We start from the raw sequence: 15,973 nt of genomic DNA on the forward strand, positions 1-15,973 counted from the left end.
GCACAATCCTGTTACTAATGTGCAGTGCGTCATCTCGAAATATCTTTCTAAGAATGCTATTGGGTTGTACCTTGCGGACTTATAAAATTAATTGAATTTACGATGATCATTATAAATTTCTAATCAAACATATCGAATTTATTGAAGAAATAAATATACGTGTATATTTATTACATATAATAATATCGAATAATGATGAATGAATAATTGAGAATACATTTAAAATTCGTTTTCTTTTCAAACGAAATTCTTCATGGTTGGACTAAGGTTGTAAAAGATCTACGCCAACCGATGACGTCAGATGCTTGCTTGGGATCAATCGGAAAGTCAAGTCGCGATAATTGCAACAATCGCGCAGATATATTACGAGCGGACTCATCGCTCATTCACTTTTAGTTGATTCATGTCTGGTTTTTTTTTCTTTCTCTCCTTTCTCTCTTTTATGTAATGCAACTTAAAATACATTTTCATAAACAAATTTTACTTTAACAGAAATTGATAGGACAAGCTAATAAACAAATAGGATTGTTAAAATTGCAGATGCATCATGACGCAATATTAATCCATTTAACGATCATAAAGATCATCGTGGGAGCGTCAAACTTTTTCAATACCCACATTCGATGAACGTTTCATTGGTATTTCGAATCGAGTTAGCAAAGAGAAGAAAAATTAATCGTTTAACGGGGACACAATAATTGGCAAACCGACGGTTAACGTAGCTCGCTAAATCATTAATTATCTCTGGAAGCGAACCTTTTACCCTTATGAAATACGTATAAACTTATACGATTCTGACTGATCGAAGTGTTCTATAAAATGTAATAAATAAAACATCCGTAGACAAGCGCGACATTTTAAACTCGCTGAGTATATTGAATCGATACATACTTTTCTTTTTATGCTTTACCTTCGAGTTTTGCATTAAGAATTATGGATCTTGATCGAGTTATTCGAGGAAAATCAATTCGTTCCTTCGATAAAATTAATCTGGGAAACTGAACGAATCGGTTTCTTTATTTCAGATGGAGAATCAAGGCTTCGAAGGAGAGCAATGTCGCAATAACGGAAGCAGTTATTTTATTCACACAAATTCCGCGATACATCCTGACGTTCACGTTTACGAGGACATCGGTCCAAGTCGTGAAGAATTCTGTAGAATTTCTTCCGGTTTCCTCGAAGAGTCAGCTCGTTCGAAAGTCGAACAGAATGGTCGTTCATTTATAACTTCGAACTTTAAGAACGACGCGACTGAAGGAATTCGATCGGAATCTTCTCAGTCGATTTATTTCCAACGAAATTTAACGTTGCCTTTTCGCCGAGGACTTTTATCGTCAACTTCGTCTCCTTCGACGAGTTACTCCATATGGGAAAAGAGATGGAAAAGTAGTAAAGAAAAGAAAGATTGTTCGTTAGAGAGAAATCTTTTTGATAATCCACGTTCACGGGAGGATAATGGGAATAAAAATAGTGCATTATCGAGATTGCGAGAAGAAGATCATGTCAGGGCAAACGAAAAAGGCAGGAGAAAGGACTATAAACATTGTAAAAATAAAGGTAACTCTGTGAATTCTGAGAGTCAGGAGAAGGTAAATGCGAATGATGAGAAAGGTAAAGAATCATCATGCTCGTGTCTATCGAACGAAACAATCCTTTTCCAACACAGTGACAAGTTCCTTCCGCTTTGTCACTCATTGTGCAAGACTACCGAAGAATCCACGGAGTTTACGAGACAAAATTCTTCTTCCATTGCGATATTTTCGATCTCAGAGAAGGTTCAACAGCAAAAGCAAGAGCAATATCATCATCGTCATCATCACGAGCAGCAGCACTTACCATCGAGAGCACTCGAATACCTGCAGTACGATAGAAACGACGTTGAAACGAAGCTTGCCCACGTGTTGGAAACTAACGAAGATAAGGCGCTCATTATATCGAAGAGAAGTCAACCAAATATGAGAATAAATTCGATTTACACGCAAGATCATTGGTATGCTAAGGAAGCTCCAATATTTTTCACGGATCTTAAGGAATCAAGTACTTTTCAGGTGAGCGATATACCTTAATTTCGTTGAAGAATTTTTATAAAATTTACATTTATTATTGACTTATTTATAAATTCTTCATATCTCTCTTAATGGTCTTTTTATATTAGCTTATATTTTTAGAAGTAACTATCGATTGTCGTTGATAAAACAGTTTAATAAAGTCAATTAACTGTAGAAAACAAAATAGAAAAATGGACAGGTAACAATGCAACCATTTCAACATATGGAAGTGTTCCCAAGTAATGCACCATTTCTGTAGAAACTTGGAATTAGTTCGATAATTCACCGCCGTGTGGCGCAAAGTGGATATGTCATTCTCGAAAGCAAAATGGTTTCTATATGGAATAAGTTCTAGCTTGTCGGGAAGCAAAGCATACTTACCTGGCGCAGAGGTTACCGTGATCAAGAAGGCGGTTCCTCCAGGGCGAGGCTTTTCCATTGCACTTCGGTTAGGCTGACCCTTGCGAATATCCCTAATGTGGATATCTCGGGCGTATAATTTTTGGTAGTCGGGACTGCGTTCGCGCTGTCCCGGATAATAAAATATCTAAAAATAGTCGTTAAACTTTAAGAAAAATACTACCAAATCACAGACGCGCATCTGATATGTAATATCAACTATATATTCATGGTCTTTATGACTTTTTCTTCAGATTTTTTAATAGAGTTCAAAAATCTCTCTTATTAATATATAAACCTTTCTTCTTGGTAATAAGAGGAAAGGTTTTTGGTTTATTCATTTTATTTCTTCCTTGAATTAGATCCCGTGTAGTAGTAGTAGCTATATTTATACTTCTTCAGACTTCTCGCATGGCAAAAAGCGGGGTTAATTAATTACAGTTTTGAAAGCGATCTCTCTATGTCTACTACTTATTACTTTCTTGATCATTGCACAAAGCTGACTCTGTGCTTTTATGAATCGACGCTCTGTTATTATCGATAACAAATTACGGTTAGTAATATGCTTGGATAATTCTTTTCAATCATCTTTGGTTATTAATGAATAGTACGCAGTATTTTTAGAGTGTTTTATATTTAATCAAGATATCTTCTTTCCCGTTTACATTTCTTGAGGATAAATTAGTTTTAGTATGAATAACGAAGAGATTTAAGGGTCTCGTGGCTTCTATGTCACGTGTTACGAGGATTGCATTTAGTACATTACCATCAAGCATAAAAGTGGTTTATAGTGTTACATCAGTATTGCACACGTGCATGGTTCTCGTGCCAAGTCTTACTAATGGCACAGCAGGAGATTTTCTGGAAGGCTTGTCGAGCTTTGATAAACAAATTATTATCTGCCATTTAATTGCTATCCTCAAAGCCATTTCTCACGTATTAAGGACGTCTAGAAGACGAAATCATCTATTGTTTATTAATTATCACCTATTACTTATTAACATAATTAACGTATGTTTTTTGGACAATGTCCATGTAACATGCTAATTATAATAATTAGTAATATCCATACTTAATTAATTAATGAAAAAAAATATAAAATCATTACACATACGTGTGTATCAGTTTCGATAAAAAAAATTGGTAAACAAATTGAGTTAAAGAAAAATAAAAACAATAAAAAATAAATATATATATATATATATGTACATATAAATGTGTGTGTATATATATATATATACAGGTATTATCCTATAAAGTCAATGCCGTGTGCTTGCACGGTTTCAGTCTGTAAAACACATGCGACGGCCATCCGGTCGATTCTTGACCGAAGAAGATGTGGCCGCTTTAGACTGCTCTTTGCTCGCAAAGAAACGAAACGGAGCGGAAGTGGAAAATATCTATCTATAGCCAGACAGAAGTGTGGGCTGTGCGTCTGGCGCTCCAAAAGTGCGTCGGCTCATCGACGGCGGTGCAAAACTTAAATGTTCATCGGCTCGCTCGTGTACATTTTATACGATGTTGAAAGTGTTAATCGAAGTTTGGAAATACTTGGCCGATTTCGATAATTAAGAAACGATCTAAAGAAAAAAAATAAAAAAGCAAAAGAAAAATCTAAAAAAGCAAGTGTAATCTTTGTCAAAATATCGTGTGAATTTGTAGTTGGGGAAAGAATGCAGTATCGATGGCCGAGCTCAAGGTGCAATATATATACATATATTTGTATTTTGGTATTATACATATTATACAAGTTTTGGTTTATATGTTTTATAATAATACTATTTCGTCATTCACATTAATTTATTAATTTATATATATATATATATATATATATATATAATATATATATATATATATTTGTATTTCGATATTATACATATTATACAAGTTTTGGTTTATACGTTTTATAATAATATTGTTTCATCATTCACATTAATTCATTAATTCATTCGTTATTTCATTTTTTCCCTTTTTTATTATTTCAGAGGGCTTATTCCCTCCCAGTACGAATGCAAACTCCTACTTCGCAAAATCGGGTTAACTTACGAAAAAGCGTCCGTGGCGAACCACCACCGGATCCAGCAAGACTTCACAAACATCATCGCGGATGGACGTTACATCTTGCACGACCACTCGAAGGATCTGGCTGCAATAGATCTTTGATCTTCTTATTGGTCCTTTTATTGATACTTCTCGGAGTAGGCGCTGGTGCTCTTTATATCGTCTTCGGTTAGTTCGATTATCTTTTAGTAAATACATTATTTTGTTATTAACACGTACTTACGTCAAACGATAAGAATGCTCTTCTTATTGATCGGCATGCGTTATTAATATCTTCTATACTTAAAAGAAAGAAAGAAAGAAAGGAAAAAAACAAAAAGATAAAGAAAATACATGGTAAGTCCACGCTGTGATTCGACGAAGCGTACCAATTGCTTGTACGAGATGAATTTAACCGCTGGGTCAACAGAACATTTCCTTTAACTACCTCTCCTCTTGTTTGTTTCCTTTTTTTCGTCTTGAACGCGTGATCAAATTAAAGTACAGTCAGCCAAAAATATATATTAGATATTTATTTCTTAACTTTGTCATATATATATTCCGAAAAATTTTTAATTTATATCTTAAAGAATAACATATTCTAACTTTTTTCTCGATTATACTTTTAGAACCGCAAAAACTACAAATTATTCAACTTTATCTGAAATCGTCGAATGGAAACTCATCGATGCAAAACGTCACATCCGAGGAGTCTTTCAATCAGGTTTTCTCAAACGAATCGAAGAACGTGCCGACGAGAACACCAACGACGAGTACCATTCACATGGCCGATGTATTTTTAAACGTCGACCTGTCGTTCTCCGATGATACTCCATCGCTGATCACGAAAACGGAAACGGAAGCATCGAACATTGTGCATGCGAATACTAATTCAACGAGATATTGCGATGACTGCTTGAGTGGAGAGGTCTGCGTTGGTTTGGTAGATGAAGAAGTGCCTATTTGTAGAATCGGTTTAGATCCTGAAGATCCAACAGGATGTGCTGGTCTGTGTATTATCAACAAGCAAAGATGTCATCGTCTTGACATCGATGCTTTTAGGTACACATAAAAAAAATTTTTTCGAAATTAAACGTTTTTTTAATTTGATCGTTAATTTGACTAAGAAAAAATATACACGTCGATCTATTTATATTTTTATACGTATTTTCTTTTTTTAAATTTTTTTTTTGTATTTTTTTTTATTTTCTATTTCTTTTCAAAGATGCATAGAGATAGAGCACTACTGTCTAAACGATGAGTGGACTTGCGTGAATACACTTTGTATTCCTATGGAAAAACGTTGCGACGGTCATATGAACTGTTACGATCACTCTGATGAGTACAATTGCGGTGGGTATAATAAGATATAGCATTGGTTTAAACTCGAATATTTCTCTGTTTCATTTGAAAACGTACCGTATTTTACCGTATTACCCCAGTTTCCTTGTTATCTACAAATTTGTCTACTTAATGGCTTGCCTAGTTTTACATTGTTGCTTTGCGAGGCTTCTGCTCTTCCTATCTTTCATTCCTATGATTCGTCTTATTATAAAATATTACGATATTATTTTCAATTTTTTATGTGATATTTTTTTTTAGATTGCAATTCAGAGACGCATTTTCAGTGCGGCAACGATACTTCTTGCCTACCATTGGAAAGGAGATGCGATGGTAGAATAGATTGTTGGGATGCTAGCGATGAAATTAATTGCACCTTAGGTAAGTAATTTTTTTTTAATTCATCGTACATGAAAGTATATAAATATAAATATATATATATATATATATATATATATATATATATATATATATATATATATATGTGTGTGTGTATATATATACATATGATAGATTGTATGCACAAGTTGGCTTTTTTTACGGAGCTTAATTTGGAAATTCGACAAAAATGATAATATGTAATCATCAAACTCTCAGATTAGTACTTCGTATAATCACATGTAAGAATAAACGCTTGCGTAGTTTTGTATATAATTAGTATTAACGATGTGTAACATTGTTGTTACGATATTCGTTATGTTATATCTCGTTGTTCTATTGAAATATAATTTTTTTATCATGTCAAAATAATTGTATACTTTTGATTAGTTTTATATATATATATATATATATATATATATATATATATACAATATATATATACGTACATACATATATATATATATACAATATATATATATATAATTTTTTTTGTATAGTATATATACATCTTTCATTATGTTTTTTGTTTTCTTCTTCGTAGGTCATAATTTTGGTCGGTGTGAGTACATATCGGTATCTTGAATGCACGAAAATTTTCACATGTAAATCAATGTAGCACTTGATATAACATTGATATTTAGCTTTTTTTTTGCTTGACCCTATTTAACGGCGATCTAAAGTATAAAATAACATCATGATTAGATATTTATTTATTAAATCATTCAACGATAATTAACAAGTAATATTCCTCTTAGCTTGCCCATTGGAAAGCGAATTTACGTGCAGTAACGGGCAATGTATATTAAGGGCTCGATTTTGCGATGGATTGGTCGATTGTGCCGATGGATCGGACGAGCCACATGGATGCGAGGGTCGATGCAATAAGCATGAATTCACATGCCAGTAAATTTATATCTCGTTTGTTTATAAAAAAAAATTTTCTTCTATATCCCACACAGTTCTTATCTAAGTTTTATATTTCTTTCAGAAATAATAGATGCATTGCAAAAGGTGCAAAATGTAATGGAATTGATGATTGCGGAGACTATAGTGATGAAAGACATTGCAAAGATCATGTTATGTAGCATTTATAAATTATGAAAAAATTTACAATGAGCAAGAAAAAGTTATGATACATATACAGTATTTTATATACAAATAATTATATATGTATGTAACGTGTATATATATACACACACACACACGTCTTGTATAGATAGTATAATAATCATGAACGGATAATGAATATTATTAAATAAAAGAGTACTAATTACTTCACAATAAGTTTATTTGTAAATTCCAATTTTTACATAAGAGACTAATTATTTCATATTTGTCATTATTACATAAATATAATCAGGAATATTTGTATTATGCATGTATTGCAAAAAAAATATTTATTTAATCAGTTGTTTTAATTTTAAAAATATATGATCAGAATCATAATCATAATTTTGTTCTATGTATTTATATATTATTACCAATGATTAAAACATTAAATACTGGTACTTCCGTATGTGCTATATTATTAATATTTAAGCATTTTTTAATACAAGATGCTTTATGAATTTTCGAAGCCCGATTAAATAAGCTTCTCGTGTTAATGTATTTTACTATAATTCTTAATATCGTTATTATATATACAGACATTAAATATGCACACTTGCATTTGGATGTTTCATTGTTGAACAAGTGAACCCCTTATAAAAATTCGTCTGGTTCACGTGGGGCATCAAGGTCTCGATAATGAATGACAGGTCGGAAATCTCCTCCACCGCCACTGTAATAGTGAGTATTAGTTTAGTCATTTAATTATAAATAAACAAAAACTGTAGAATGTGGCATAGAAATTTATGTTGTAATAGCAATATTTATATATATATATATATATGATTGTATTTGTATTTCGATGACCAACCAGCATAGGAAACAAATGGAAATGGGTTTAGAATAAAATCACAAATAATTAATAACAAATAGTTTTATTTTGTTGGTCACATATAGTTACAGCATCGATTGATCCTAGTATTCATTTGAAGTAAATAAAAATTTTGTAATTTATTTTCTTCATTTGGAAAAAAACATATATATATATATATATATATATATATATATACATATATATATATATATATATATATATATATACATATATACATATACATATTTTTACGAATATTTGGATCTCGATGCATTTTTAAAATAAGAGTAAATAAAAATATAAAAAAAAATAGTTGTGCTGATTTTGTAACACATTAGTTTTACAAATGAATTTATACTGAGAATTGCAAATGGCAGTGAACAATTTTTGTATTTCTATTTTCTTTTTTCTTTTTTTTTTTTTAGCGATATTGTGTTACATAATCCAGATATAAATCTGTTGGCACAAAAGACCAGACATTTTAAAAAATTTTATTTTATTAATGCAAGAATCAAATGGAATTAAATAAACTTAGAAAATGTCCATGCCCATCTAGTCCAAGTCATTATAATTAATAATAGTTCTTGAAGTTGAATCTGCGGCGACCCTGGAAACATTGTTTTTACTCTTTTCAAAATGTTCCTATTTTGATTGAATTAAAATATCACCTGAATATATACTATATTTAATACGTAAATATATACTATATTTAAGTGTTTCATTTGTTCGACATAATATTTTTTAATAAATTGCGCAAATGCTATATATAGGAGAAAGAGATTAAAAAGATTTGCGAGTTAGAAATATAAAACAAGACAACATACAAAAATATCGAAAGATGAGGAAATCTGTATAATAGAGAAATTCATGTCTTACCTTCCTCTGTTAAAACCACCACGACTGGGACGAGGCATTCCAAATCCTCCGCCAAATCCGCCACCGTAGCCGGAGCCATAACCTCCTCTGCCTCCTCCGTAACCAGCTCCATAACTTCCAAATCTGAAGACAAAGAATAAAGGAATTTCGAAATATATAATATGCTTATAATTTTTTTTAACATTATAGTTATTACGATAAAAGTGTCACTTCAATTTTACTTACGTTGTACAACCGTATGGATTAAAACCTTCACGTGGTCCTTCCCTAGGCGATACTTTATTGCCAGGATGTTCTGGAAGCTGTGGTCGTTTTGGATCTTTCAGATAATTATTAAAATATTCTGCTTCAGTCATAACTTCGTTAACTTTCTCTGCGTGTTTATTGAATATATGTTTACGGATAAAATCAGGTCCCTTGAATTTTTTTCCACTGAGAGGACACAACCATTTATCTTTCGATAATTCTTGCGTGTTCGCTTGCACAAATTTTTCAACTTCACTATATGTCATCGAGTTAAGGAAAATATTTGTGAACCAAAGATATTACGGTGATCTATTTCTTTCCTTACTAAAATTATCAGACTATAGTCATCCGACAAAATTCTGTTTGAATTAATAACGCTAGATGAACGTAGTATATCTTAATATCTTTATGGCAATCAACGTTATCTTGGCATATATTCACTTTGTTCTATATTAATCCTTTAGGGATATGTTTGATCTCAGCACAGTTATAATTCAAAGCTACAATTTTTACCTTTTAATCAAAATAAAATTATTAATATATAGACAGTTAAAAAGATGTAATAATACTCATATAATTAAATAAATTTTTGTTAATCATTGTGGCCATTGTACCATTCGATAGAAAATAATTCTCAATAATATATTACTTATATATCCGATAAAAATATTACTAGAAGGTTAATTTTACATAACTTAAATAAGAAACCAATAATTTTGTATAATACGACAAAGTATCAAATGTTACATTTTGAGATTATAACGAAAGAAATAATCTTTCTGTAATAAAATAAAAAAAGGATACGCATCGGCATTTTTAGCACCAAGTTTATCAAATTCTTCTGTTGACAAAGTCGCAACAGGTTGTAGGAAAGCAGCCATTTTAGTTTCAAAATTACGACAGTATTCTTGCAATTCGGTACTAGTCACCTTAGCTGTGGGTGGAGAACCTCTAACGTGCATTATTCCACATCTATTCGGCATTTCATCTTCATTGGGATATTCACAATGATTGTAATAATCTACCGAATGAACTACTCGTAAATATAATACCAATCTATCTAGTACCTAAAAATAAAACTAAGTATATATCTTTGTGATCGAAGTGTAATAAGGTAATCATTAAATTTTTATATAGGTAAAAATGTCATTACTTTAATTAAGGATGGGTCTCTCTCAATCGGTCCATCTCCATCTCCTCCTAATTGACCTTCCTCTTGGTCACCGGACATACCTAACAATTCTTCTTCTTCTGCTGATGCCTCCTCTATCAAATAATCCGTTATATTTTTCAATACTGGATTTTTCGAAGACAATCCAAAAGCCTAAAAACGTACGGTTTCATATAGTTTCGTGATCAGAAAATTAAGTTATAAAATAATCGAACATAGAAAATAACAAAAAAGAAAAACTTTTGACGACTTACAGCTTGTTCAACTTCACTTTGAGATGTTGTATTTTCTTTATTATCATCGTTTTGTTTGTTCGAATTTTCTTCTTTTTTTTCTTCATTCCACAATCCTACACGATTATCTAAATTATGAACAATCTTTGCGCTAAGCTTAATGTCATGTCTAATTATTTGCTTGTGAGAGGTAATTCCATTTATTCTACGAATACGACGTGACAGATCTCTGTTTACAATAGCGCCTAATTCACAATCTCTTAGCTGCTCCAAAATAAATAATATCCGTAAATATATGTATACATATATATACAGTACATTCTTAAGTATAAAATAATAAGGAACTAATTGTATATATTATACTTACTCGTATATTGTTTAAACTCCAACAGATTTCTTTTATATTAACTTGTCTTTCAAATGAGACCCAACCACGTCGAAACCATCGTCTTTCCGGTTGCGGATCGGCTATTGCAACCCGTAAGAAACCAGGAAAACGCTTACACATCTAATAAAATATCCAATTATGACTAATAATTTGGTCGAAATAATCAACAACAACAAGAAAAAATAATAACAAAAGTAATAATAATTTTTAATTAAAATATATATCTAACCGCTTCGACTTCGGCTTTTGTAATAGTTGGTGCCAAATTTCGGAGAAAGATACTACTAGTTTTATGAAGTGCCCTAGGTTCCTTTTCTTTATCTTCACTGGCTAAATCAATAACAGCCTCTGGCTCAATTGCAGGTTTTTTAGTTTCTATCGAGTCAACTTGCTCTGTTTTTATTTCTTCCTTTTCTTGTTTGATACCTCCATCCTCATTATTATCATTAACGACATCTGTCTTTTCATTTTCGGCTGAGTAAAAACAATTAAAAATATGTAAAAATTTTATAAACACACACACATACATATATATATATATATATATATATATATATATATATATATATATGTTGTATATATATATATATATATATACACACAATATTATAGAATATATATACAAGAACACATATTGTCAGAAAAGGAAAAAACATAAAGATCTTTGTGAAGGAAAGAAAGATAACCAACAGGAAAAGACGGAAGAGGAAATAAAACAAATGAAAAACATAAACAAAATATTAAAACATATCAAAAGGAGGAAAAAAGGATAGAAATAATAAATAAAATAGGGCTACAAAAATGCAAGAAAGTACTTCATGGAGCTGCTAGGAGGAAGAACACAAGAAACAGAAAGAAGAGAATATAATATTTAGATCATGTAGGTATAGCCACGTGCCAACACTTTTTCGAGGTAAAAGGCAATAAAATACAACTACTAACTACGTATATAAAATAAATTATATAAAACATATAAATAAATTTTAATGCATGTAGGTATGCATAATATATAAATGCATGATGCACACACCCACACACACAAAATATTTGAAATTTATAAATATTTACGTGTTTCAGCTTTTGGAGTATCAGCTTTATTGCTGTCACTTCCTGAAGAGCTACTGCTGCTGCTGCTGCTGCTACTACTGTTACTATTGGTTCGTTTTCGTTTCCTCGTATTAATTTCTTCTGATTTTTCTTCTACAATAAAACAAAGTAATGATAGCGTGTACAAAAATAACGACAAATCTAGTACGATAAAGCATGTAATGTAGGCATACTTGTTTCCTCAGATTTGAAGTTTTCTTCCATATCTTTTGTTTCTTCTGCAGATACTTTTATTTTCTCAAGTTCATTTACTGCATTTTCATTTTCTTCAACGTGTTTTACATCAGCATCAGCATTCTGCCCATTTTTACACGATTTTTCTTCAAGTACTAATTCGTCTGTTTTAACATGTTCACTGAAACAATCGAGGTATAATATCATCAAATGTTTCATTAAAAGTTCGTTCATTGATCAAATTTACATGAATTCATACTTCTTTTCAGTTTGTTGCTCCGTTGTAGATTTATTTTTAATTTCACTTTTCTCCTTATTTCCCGTATCCTTCGCAGTTATAGCATTTGATGGTTTCATATCTAAAACTTGTAAATCTTCTTCCGTACCACCTTCCAATTTAATTACAACAGCATCTAAAAGACGCAACAATACATCTGCTTGTTCAGCATCAACTGAAACATTATCTATTTCCCCTGTTTGAAGCATATCCATAAATACTTCAACGCGTTTCTAAAAGATATCATTGAAAAAGGAATTATATAAATCTATAATAATTAATAAATATAAAATGAAATTGAAATATTCTAATTCTATACCTTAAGAGCTGCGAGTTGTTCTTCTTTTCTCTTCAGAGATTCTTCTGGATGATATTTTATTTTGAACCTAATAAATAAATACAAATAAAATTATTATTTTTATATATTATTTTATTGAATATATCATTATTTATATATCTTTATAGTATAATATAGTTGTTGAAGTTGAAAGGCATTTAGTATTAAGATGTAGATATGTTTTTAACAATGATATAATCACAAGTCGTGTACAGCTGAAAACGATCTATATAGTATTTATACAGCAACAATTTATAAATTTATATCAACTAATATCTTTAAATAGACACACGATAGTGTTAATAATCTTATTGCATAGTACTATCATGTTGAAAAAAATAATAATTATTTAATAATATTTTTTAGAATTAATTTTATATATAAAGTAAGATGTATATTTACATTCATAGATACTTCAAATAACGAATAGGATGCAGCAAGAAAATTGCTGTTATATTATTACAACATATATTACTTATATTAATAGTGAAAATAACTCGAAAGATAGATAAAACATGTGAAAGTAGTTTTATATAAAACATTTCAAACCATTTTTTATTCGTTCCAGTCTTGGTCTAAAATAAAATTACAGTTTCAATAAACTAAAATGTATGCTAATATTTTGAATTAGTATTACAACATGACTGCATATCAACATTTTCAGTTACAGAATAAAGCCTCACCTGTAGTGTCATATTTTTACTTGCATTCAGTATTCTCGTTGACACAGTCTATTGCAATGATAGCATAGATTCAAAATTTAAAAATAATTAGCGGGTTTAGAACGCGGCCTACGTGAGCATGTTAGGGCTTTGCGCGCCCAGCTCACATTCTGTTCAACTACCTAATAAACACCTCGATTCTTCTGCGATGCGCGAAACGCGAAATTTATAAAATATCGTACGAAAAAATAAACGGGCGAGATGACCTGTGCCCAAGGTATAAGGCGGTGGCGGCTGTATGCTGTAGGGATAGACAAAGTTGGTCATATCGTTTGAAATTAGCTATCACGTTACATCTGCAATTATAAATTATGATTCAAATAATCCTTCCAGATAGCTTTGTGCCTATTAAGCATTGAGTAATAATATAATTTTGAATTTTTCAATTTCTAATAAGTGCTTTCTTTTTTTAATTTAAAATAGTCAAACAAATCTTTCCTAAAATTCCTATAAAATTATTATATAATGATATATTCTATCATGTGACAGCCATTTAAGAATTTTAATTTTTCTATCGCGCGTCTCACAAATACATCACATTTTAATACAGACCTTTACTATAAAAATTAAATTGCTAACAAATCTCCACAATGATAATTTTAATATAAGTAATATCGTAGAATAATTATATTAACATACCATTCTTCATCTTTGTGTGCTACAAAGAATTCATTGAGTTGCTGCCTTCGGAATTCCAGTTTGTACTCATTATAGCGCTTAATAGCCTCTTCATCTGTAATTGTGTCTTCTTGAGTTCCAAGAAATGCTTTGAAAGACATCATTGGTGGTTGAGTCTCGACATTTGAGTTGCTGAAATTTCCAGCCACCTCACGGCTAAAAACACATTTCAATTTAATATACAAATTTTTAATTTCATATTTTAAGTCTTAGCATATTGTCACTTTTTACTTGTTTATTAGATCGTTATATTTTACCTTAACTTAGCTAAAAGTCTAGGGGTTAAACGACTTCGCTTTCGCATTATTCTCATGTGTTTCATCCAAATTTATGACAATTTAATAATTAGTTTCACATTTAATACTATATTCTAAATATAAATATGAATGTATATAAAAAATGGAATAAACAAACCTGCTACTGTTACCATGGTTGCCATAGTGATGGTTGCCATGGTGAAGAGGTGGATAATGATCTGGACCCCAAGTGCTTCCACCACCACTACCACTTCCACCACCGCCATAATAATCATGTCCATATCTTGGTCTATCATCCCAATCAACTCGCATTCTTTTCATAGGTTGTGCTATATCTTGTGATCGTGCTGGACTGTAACGATCACGTCCACCTCCTCCACCACCACCACCACGATATTCACGATAATCAGGCCTTTGCCTAGGACGACTGGACCATTCCCTAAAATAATCACTATTTTATATTTTTTTTTGGTGAAAGTTTCCCAAATATTTAATTATATAAAATAACTTTTAGTAGAATTGGATTAAATGTTATCAAAAGAATTAATTACACAGCATCACATTCTTAGGATATTATTTGTAAATCATATGATTTTGTCTAATTTAATGTCTCACCTTTGATTAGTAACATTTTTCTTATATGCAGGAAAGGTAGTAACATTAGGGAGAGGGATATGCAAATAAGGAATAATCAAGGACTTCTGTGTTGGTAATTATAAAATATAAAAGAGTAAGTATATCAATTGAATTTTGATATTGCAGTGTGAAATGTATATATTTATTACCTTCAACTTCAAATTATTTTTCCTGAAACCGATTAATATCATATCTATGTTACTGTTTACAAGGAACAAAATATTTTGTCCATTTTTCCCTATTGTATTTCGATGTGTATGATTTTATTTTAATTAGCATTATCTATTTTAATAAGTAGATACTTCTACGTACCTGTCAACCCAATCATCTCTTCTACGATCATCTCTGCGCCCTTCACGAGAATATGATTCAGTTCTTTCACCTCTGAACTTATCTCGTCTTTTTCTATCGTATTCATCATCTGAATCTCCCATTTTTCGTATAATATTTATAAAAATGTTCTGTAATTTATCAAATATTAAAATAAATAAAATAAAATGTATTAAGGTGGTACTGCTGTATCAAGATAATTACAAATATATATATGCAAAAGATTTCAGAGATATTAATAAAGATAAATAATTTTATCAATATAATTATTAAGACTTTATCTCTAAGAGAAAGAGAGAAAGAGAGAGAGAGAGAGAGTGAGAGAGAGAGAGAGAGAGATAAGAGAGAGGGAGAGAGAGAGAGAGAGAGGAGAGAATTTTCATTATAAATACTATTTAAAAATTTTTAACT

At 30.8% G+C, this 15,973-nt stretch overlaps 2 protein-coding genes and 1 non-coding gene across 9 annotated transcripts in view; 2 read left to right on the forward strand and 1 right to left on the reverse strand.

The window, feature by feature from the left end:
* Window positions 1-7,490, forward strand: part of LOC124422624 — a 12,037-nt gene extending 4,547 nt beyond the window's left edge. For 3 of the 5 annotated variants that reach the window (XM_046959337.1, XM_046959342.1, XM_046959340.1), the window contains 8 exons: window positions 1,026-2,048; window positions 4,433-4,676; window positions 5,117-5,549; window positions 5,713-5,840; window positions 6,090-6,209; window positions 6,751-6,768; window positions 6,965-7,112; window positions 7,198-7,490. In XM_046959337.1, the coding sequence (XP_046815293.1) occupies window positions 1,026-2,048; window positions 4,433-4,676; window positions 5,117-5,549; window positions 5,713-5,840; window positions 6,090-6,209; window positions 6,751-6,768; window positions 6,965-7,112; window positions 7,198-7,294 (2,211 nt within the window). In that variant the 3' untranslated portion in view covers window positions 7,295-7,490. Of the gene's footprint in view, window positions 1-1,025; window positions 2,049-4,432; window positions 4,677-5,116; window positions 5,550-5,712; window positions 5,841-6,089; window positions 6,210-6,750; window positions 6,812-6,964; window positions 7,113-7,197 lie in introns of those variants that run through there. The other 2 variants (XM_046959343.1, XM_046959341.1) reach the window with 2 other exon arrangements.
* On the forward strand, window positions 2,422-2,583 carry LOC124423247. The gene has a single exon (XR_006942040.1). It is a non-coding gene; the product is annotated as a U1 spliceosomal RNA (small nuclear RNA).
* A 219-nt stretch (window positions 7,491-7,709) lies between the features above and the next one.
* On the reverse strand, window positions 7,710-15,693 carry LOC124422623 (serrate RNA effector molecule homolog). 3 transcript variants are annotated; one of them, XM_046959335.1, is made up of 15 exons: window positions 15,545-15,693; window positions 14,754-15,035; window positions 14,301-14,495; window positions 12,922-12,988; window positions 12,585-12,835; window positions 12,325-12,506; window positions 12,113-12,244; window positions 11,274-11,518; window positions 11,024-11,164; window positions 10,678-10,923; window positions 10,406-10,576; window positions 10,057-10,319; window positions 9,232-9,507; window positions 9,007-9,129; window positions 7,710-7,989 (listed from the first exon to the last, which is right to left on the reverse strand). In XM_046959335.1, exons 1-15 carry the CDS (start codon window positions 15,664-15,666, stop codon window positions 7,911-7,913), a joined length of 2,775 nt encoding a protein of 924 aa, XP_046815291.1. In that variant the 5' UTR covers window positions 15,667-15,693; the 3' UTR covers window positions 7,710-7,910. The 3 variants fall into 3 exon arrangements, with proteins under 3 accessions (XP_046815291.1, XP_046815290.1, XP_046815292.1); XM_046959334.1 differs by having other exon boundaries at window positions 14,754-15,047; XM_046959336.1 differs by lacking the exon at window positions 7,710-7,989 and adding an exon at window positions 8,382-8,737 and having other exon boundaries at window positions 14,754-15,047.
* Between the last annotated feature and the right edge of the window lie 280 nt (window positions 15,694-15,973).

The sequence above is a fragment of the Vespa crabro genome, chromosome 3 (assembly GCF_910589235.1).
Source record: "Vespa crabro chromosome 3, iyVesCrab1.2, whole genome shotgun sequence".
NCBI lineage: Eukaryota > Metazoa > Arthropoda > Insecta > Hymenoptera > Vespidae > Vespa > Vespa crabro.

Excerpts from the sequence above, each read along its gene's own strand:
- LOC124422623 (XM_046959334.1), bottom strand. The coding sequence starts at position 15,666 with ATGGGAGATTCAGATGATGAATACGATAGAAAAAGACGAGATAAGTTC. Across the intron at positions 15,048-15,544 it reads AGAGATGATTGGGTTGACAG|TGATTATTTTAGGGAATGGT; the intron begins GTACGTAGAAGT and ends AATATAAAATAG. Across the intron at positions 12,836-12,921 it reads AACAACTCGCAGCTCTTAAG|AAACGCGTTGAAGTATTTAT; the intron begins GTATAGAATTAG and ends GATATCTTTTAG.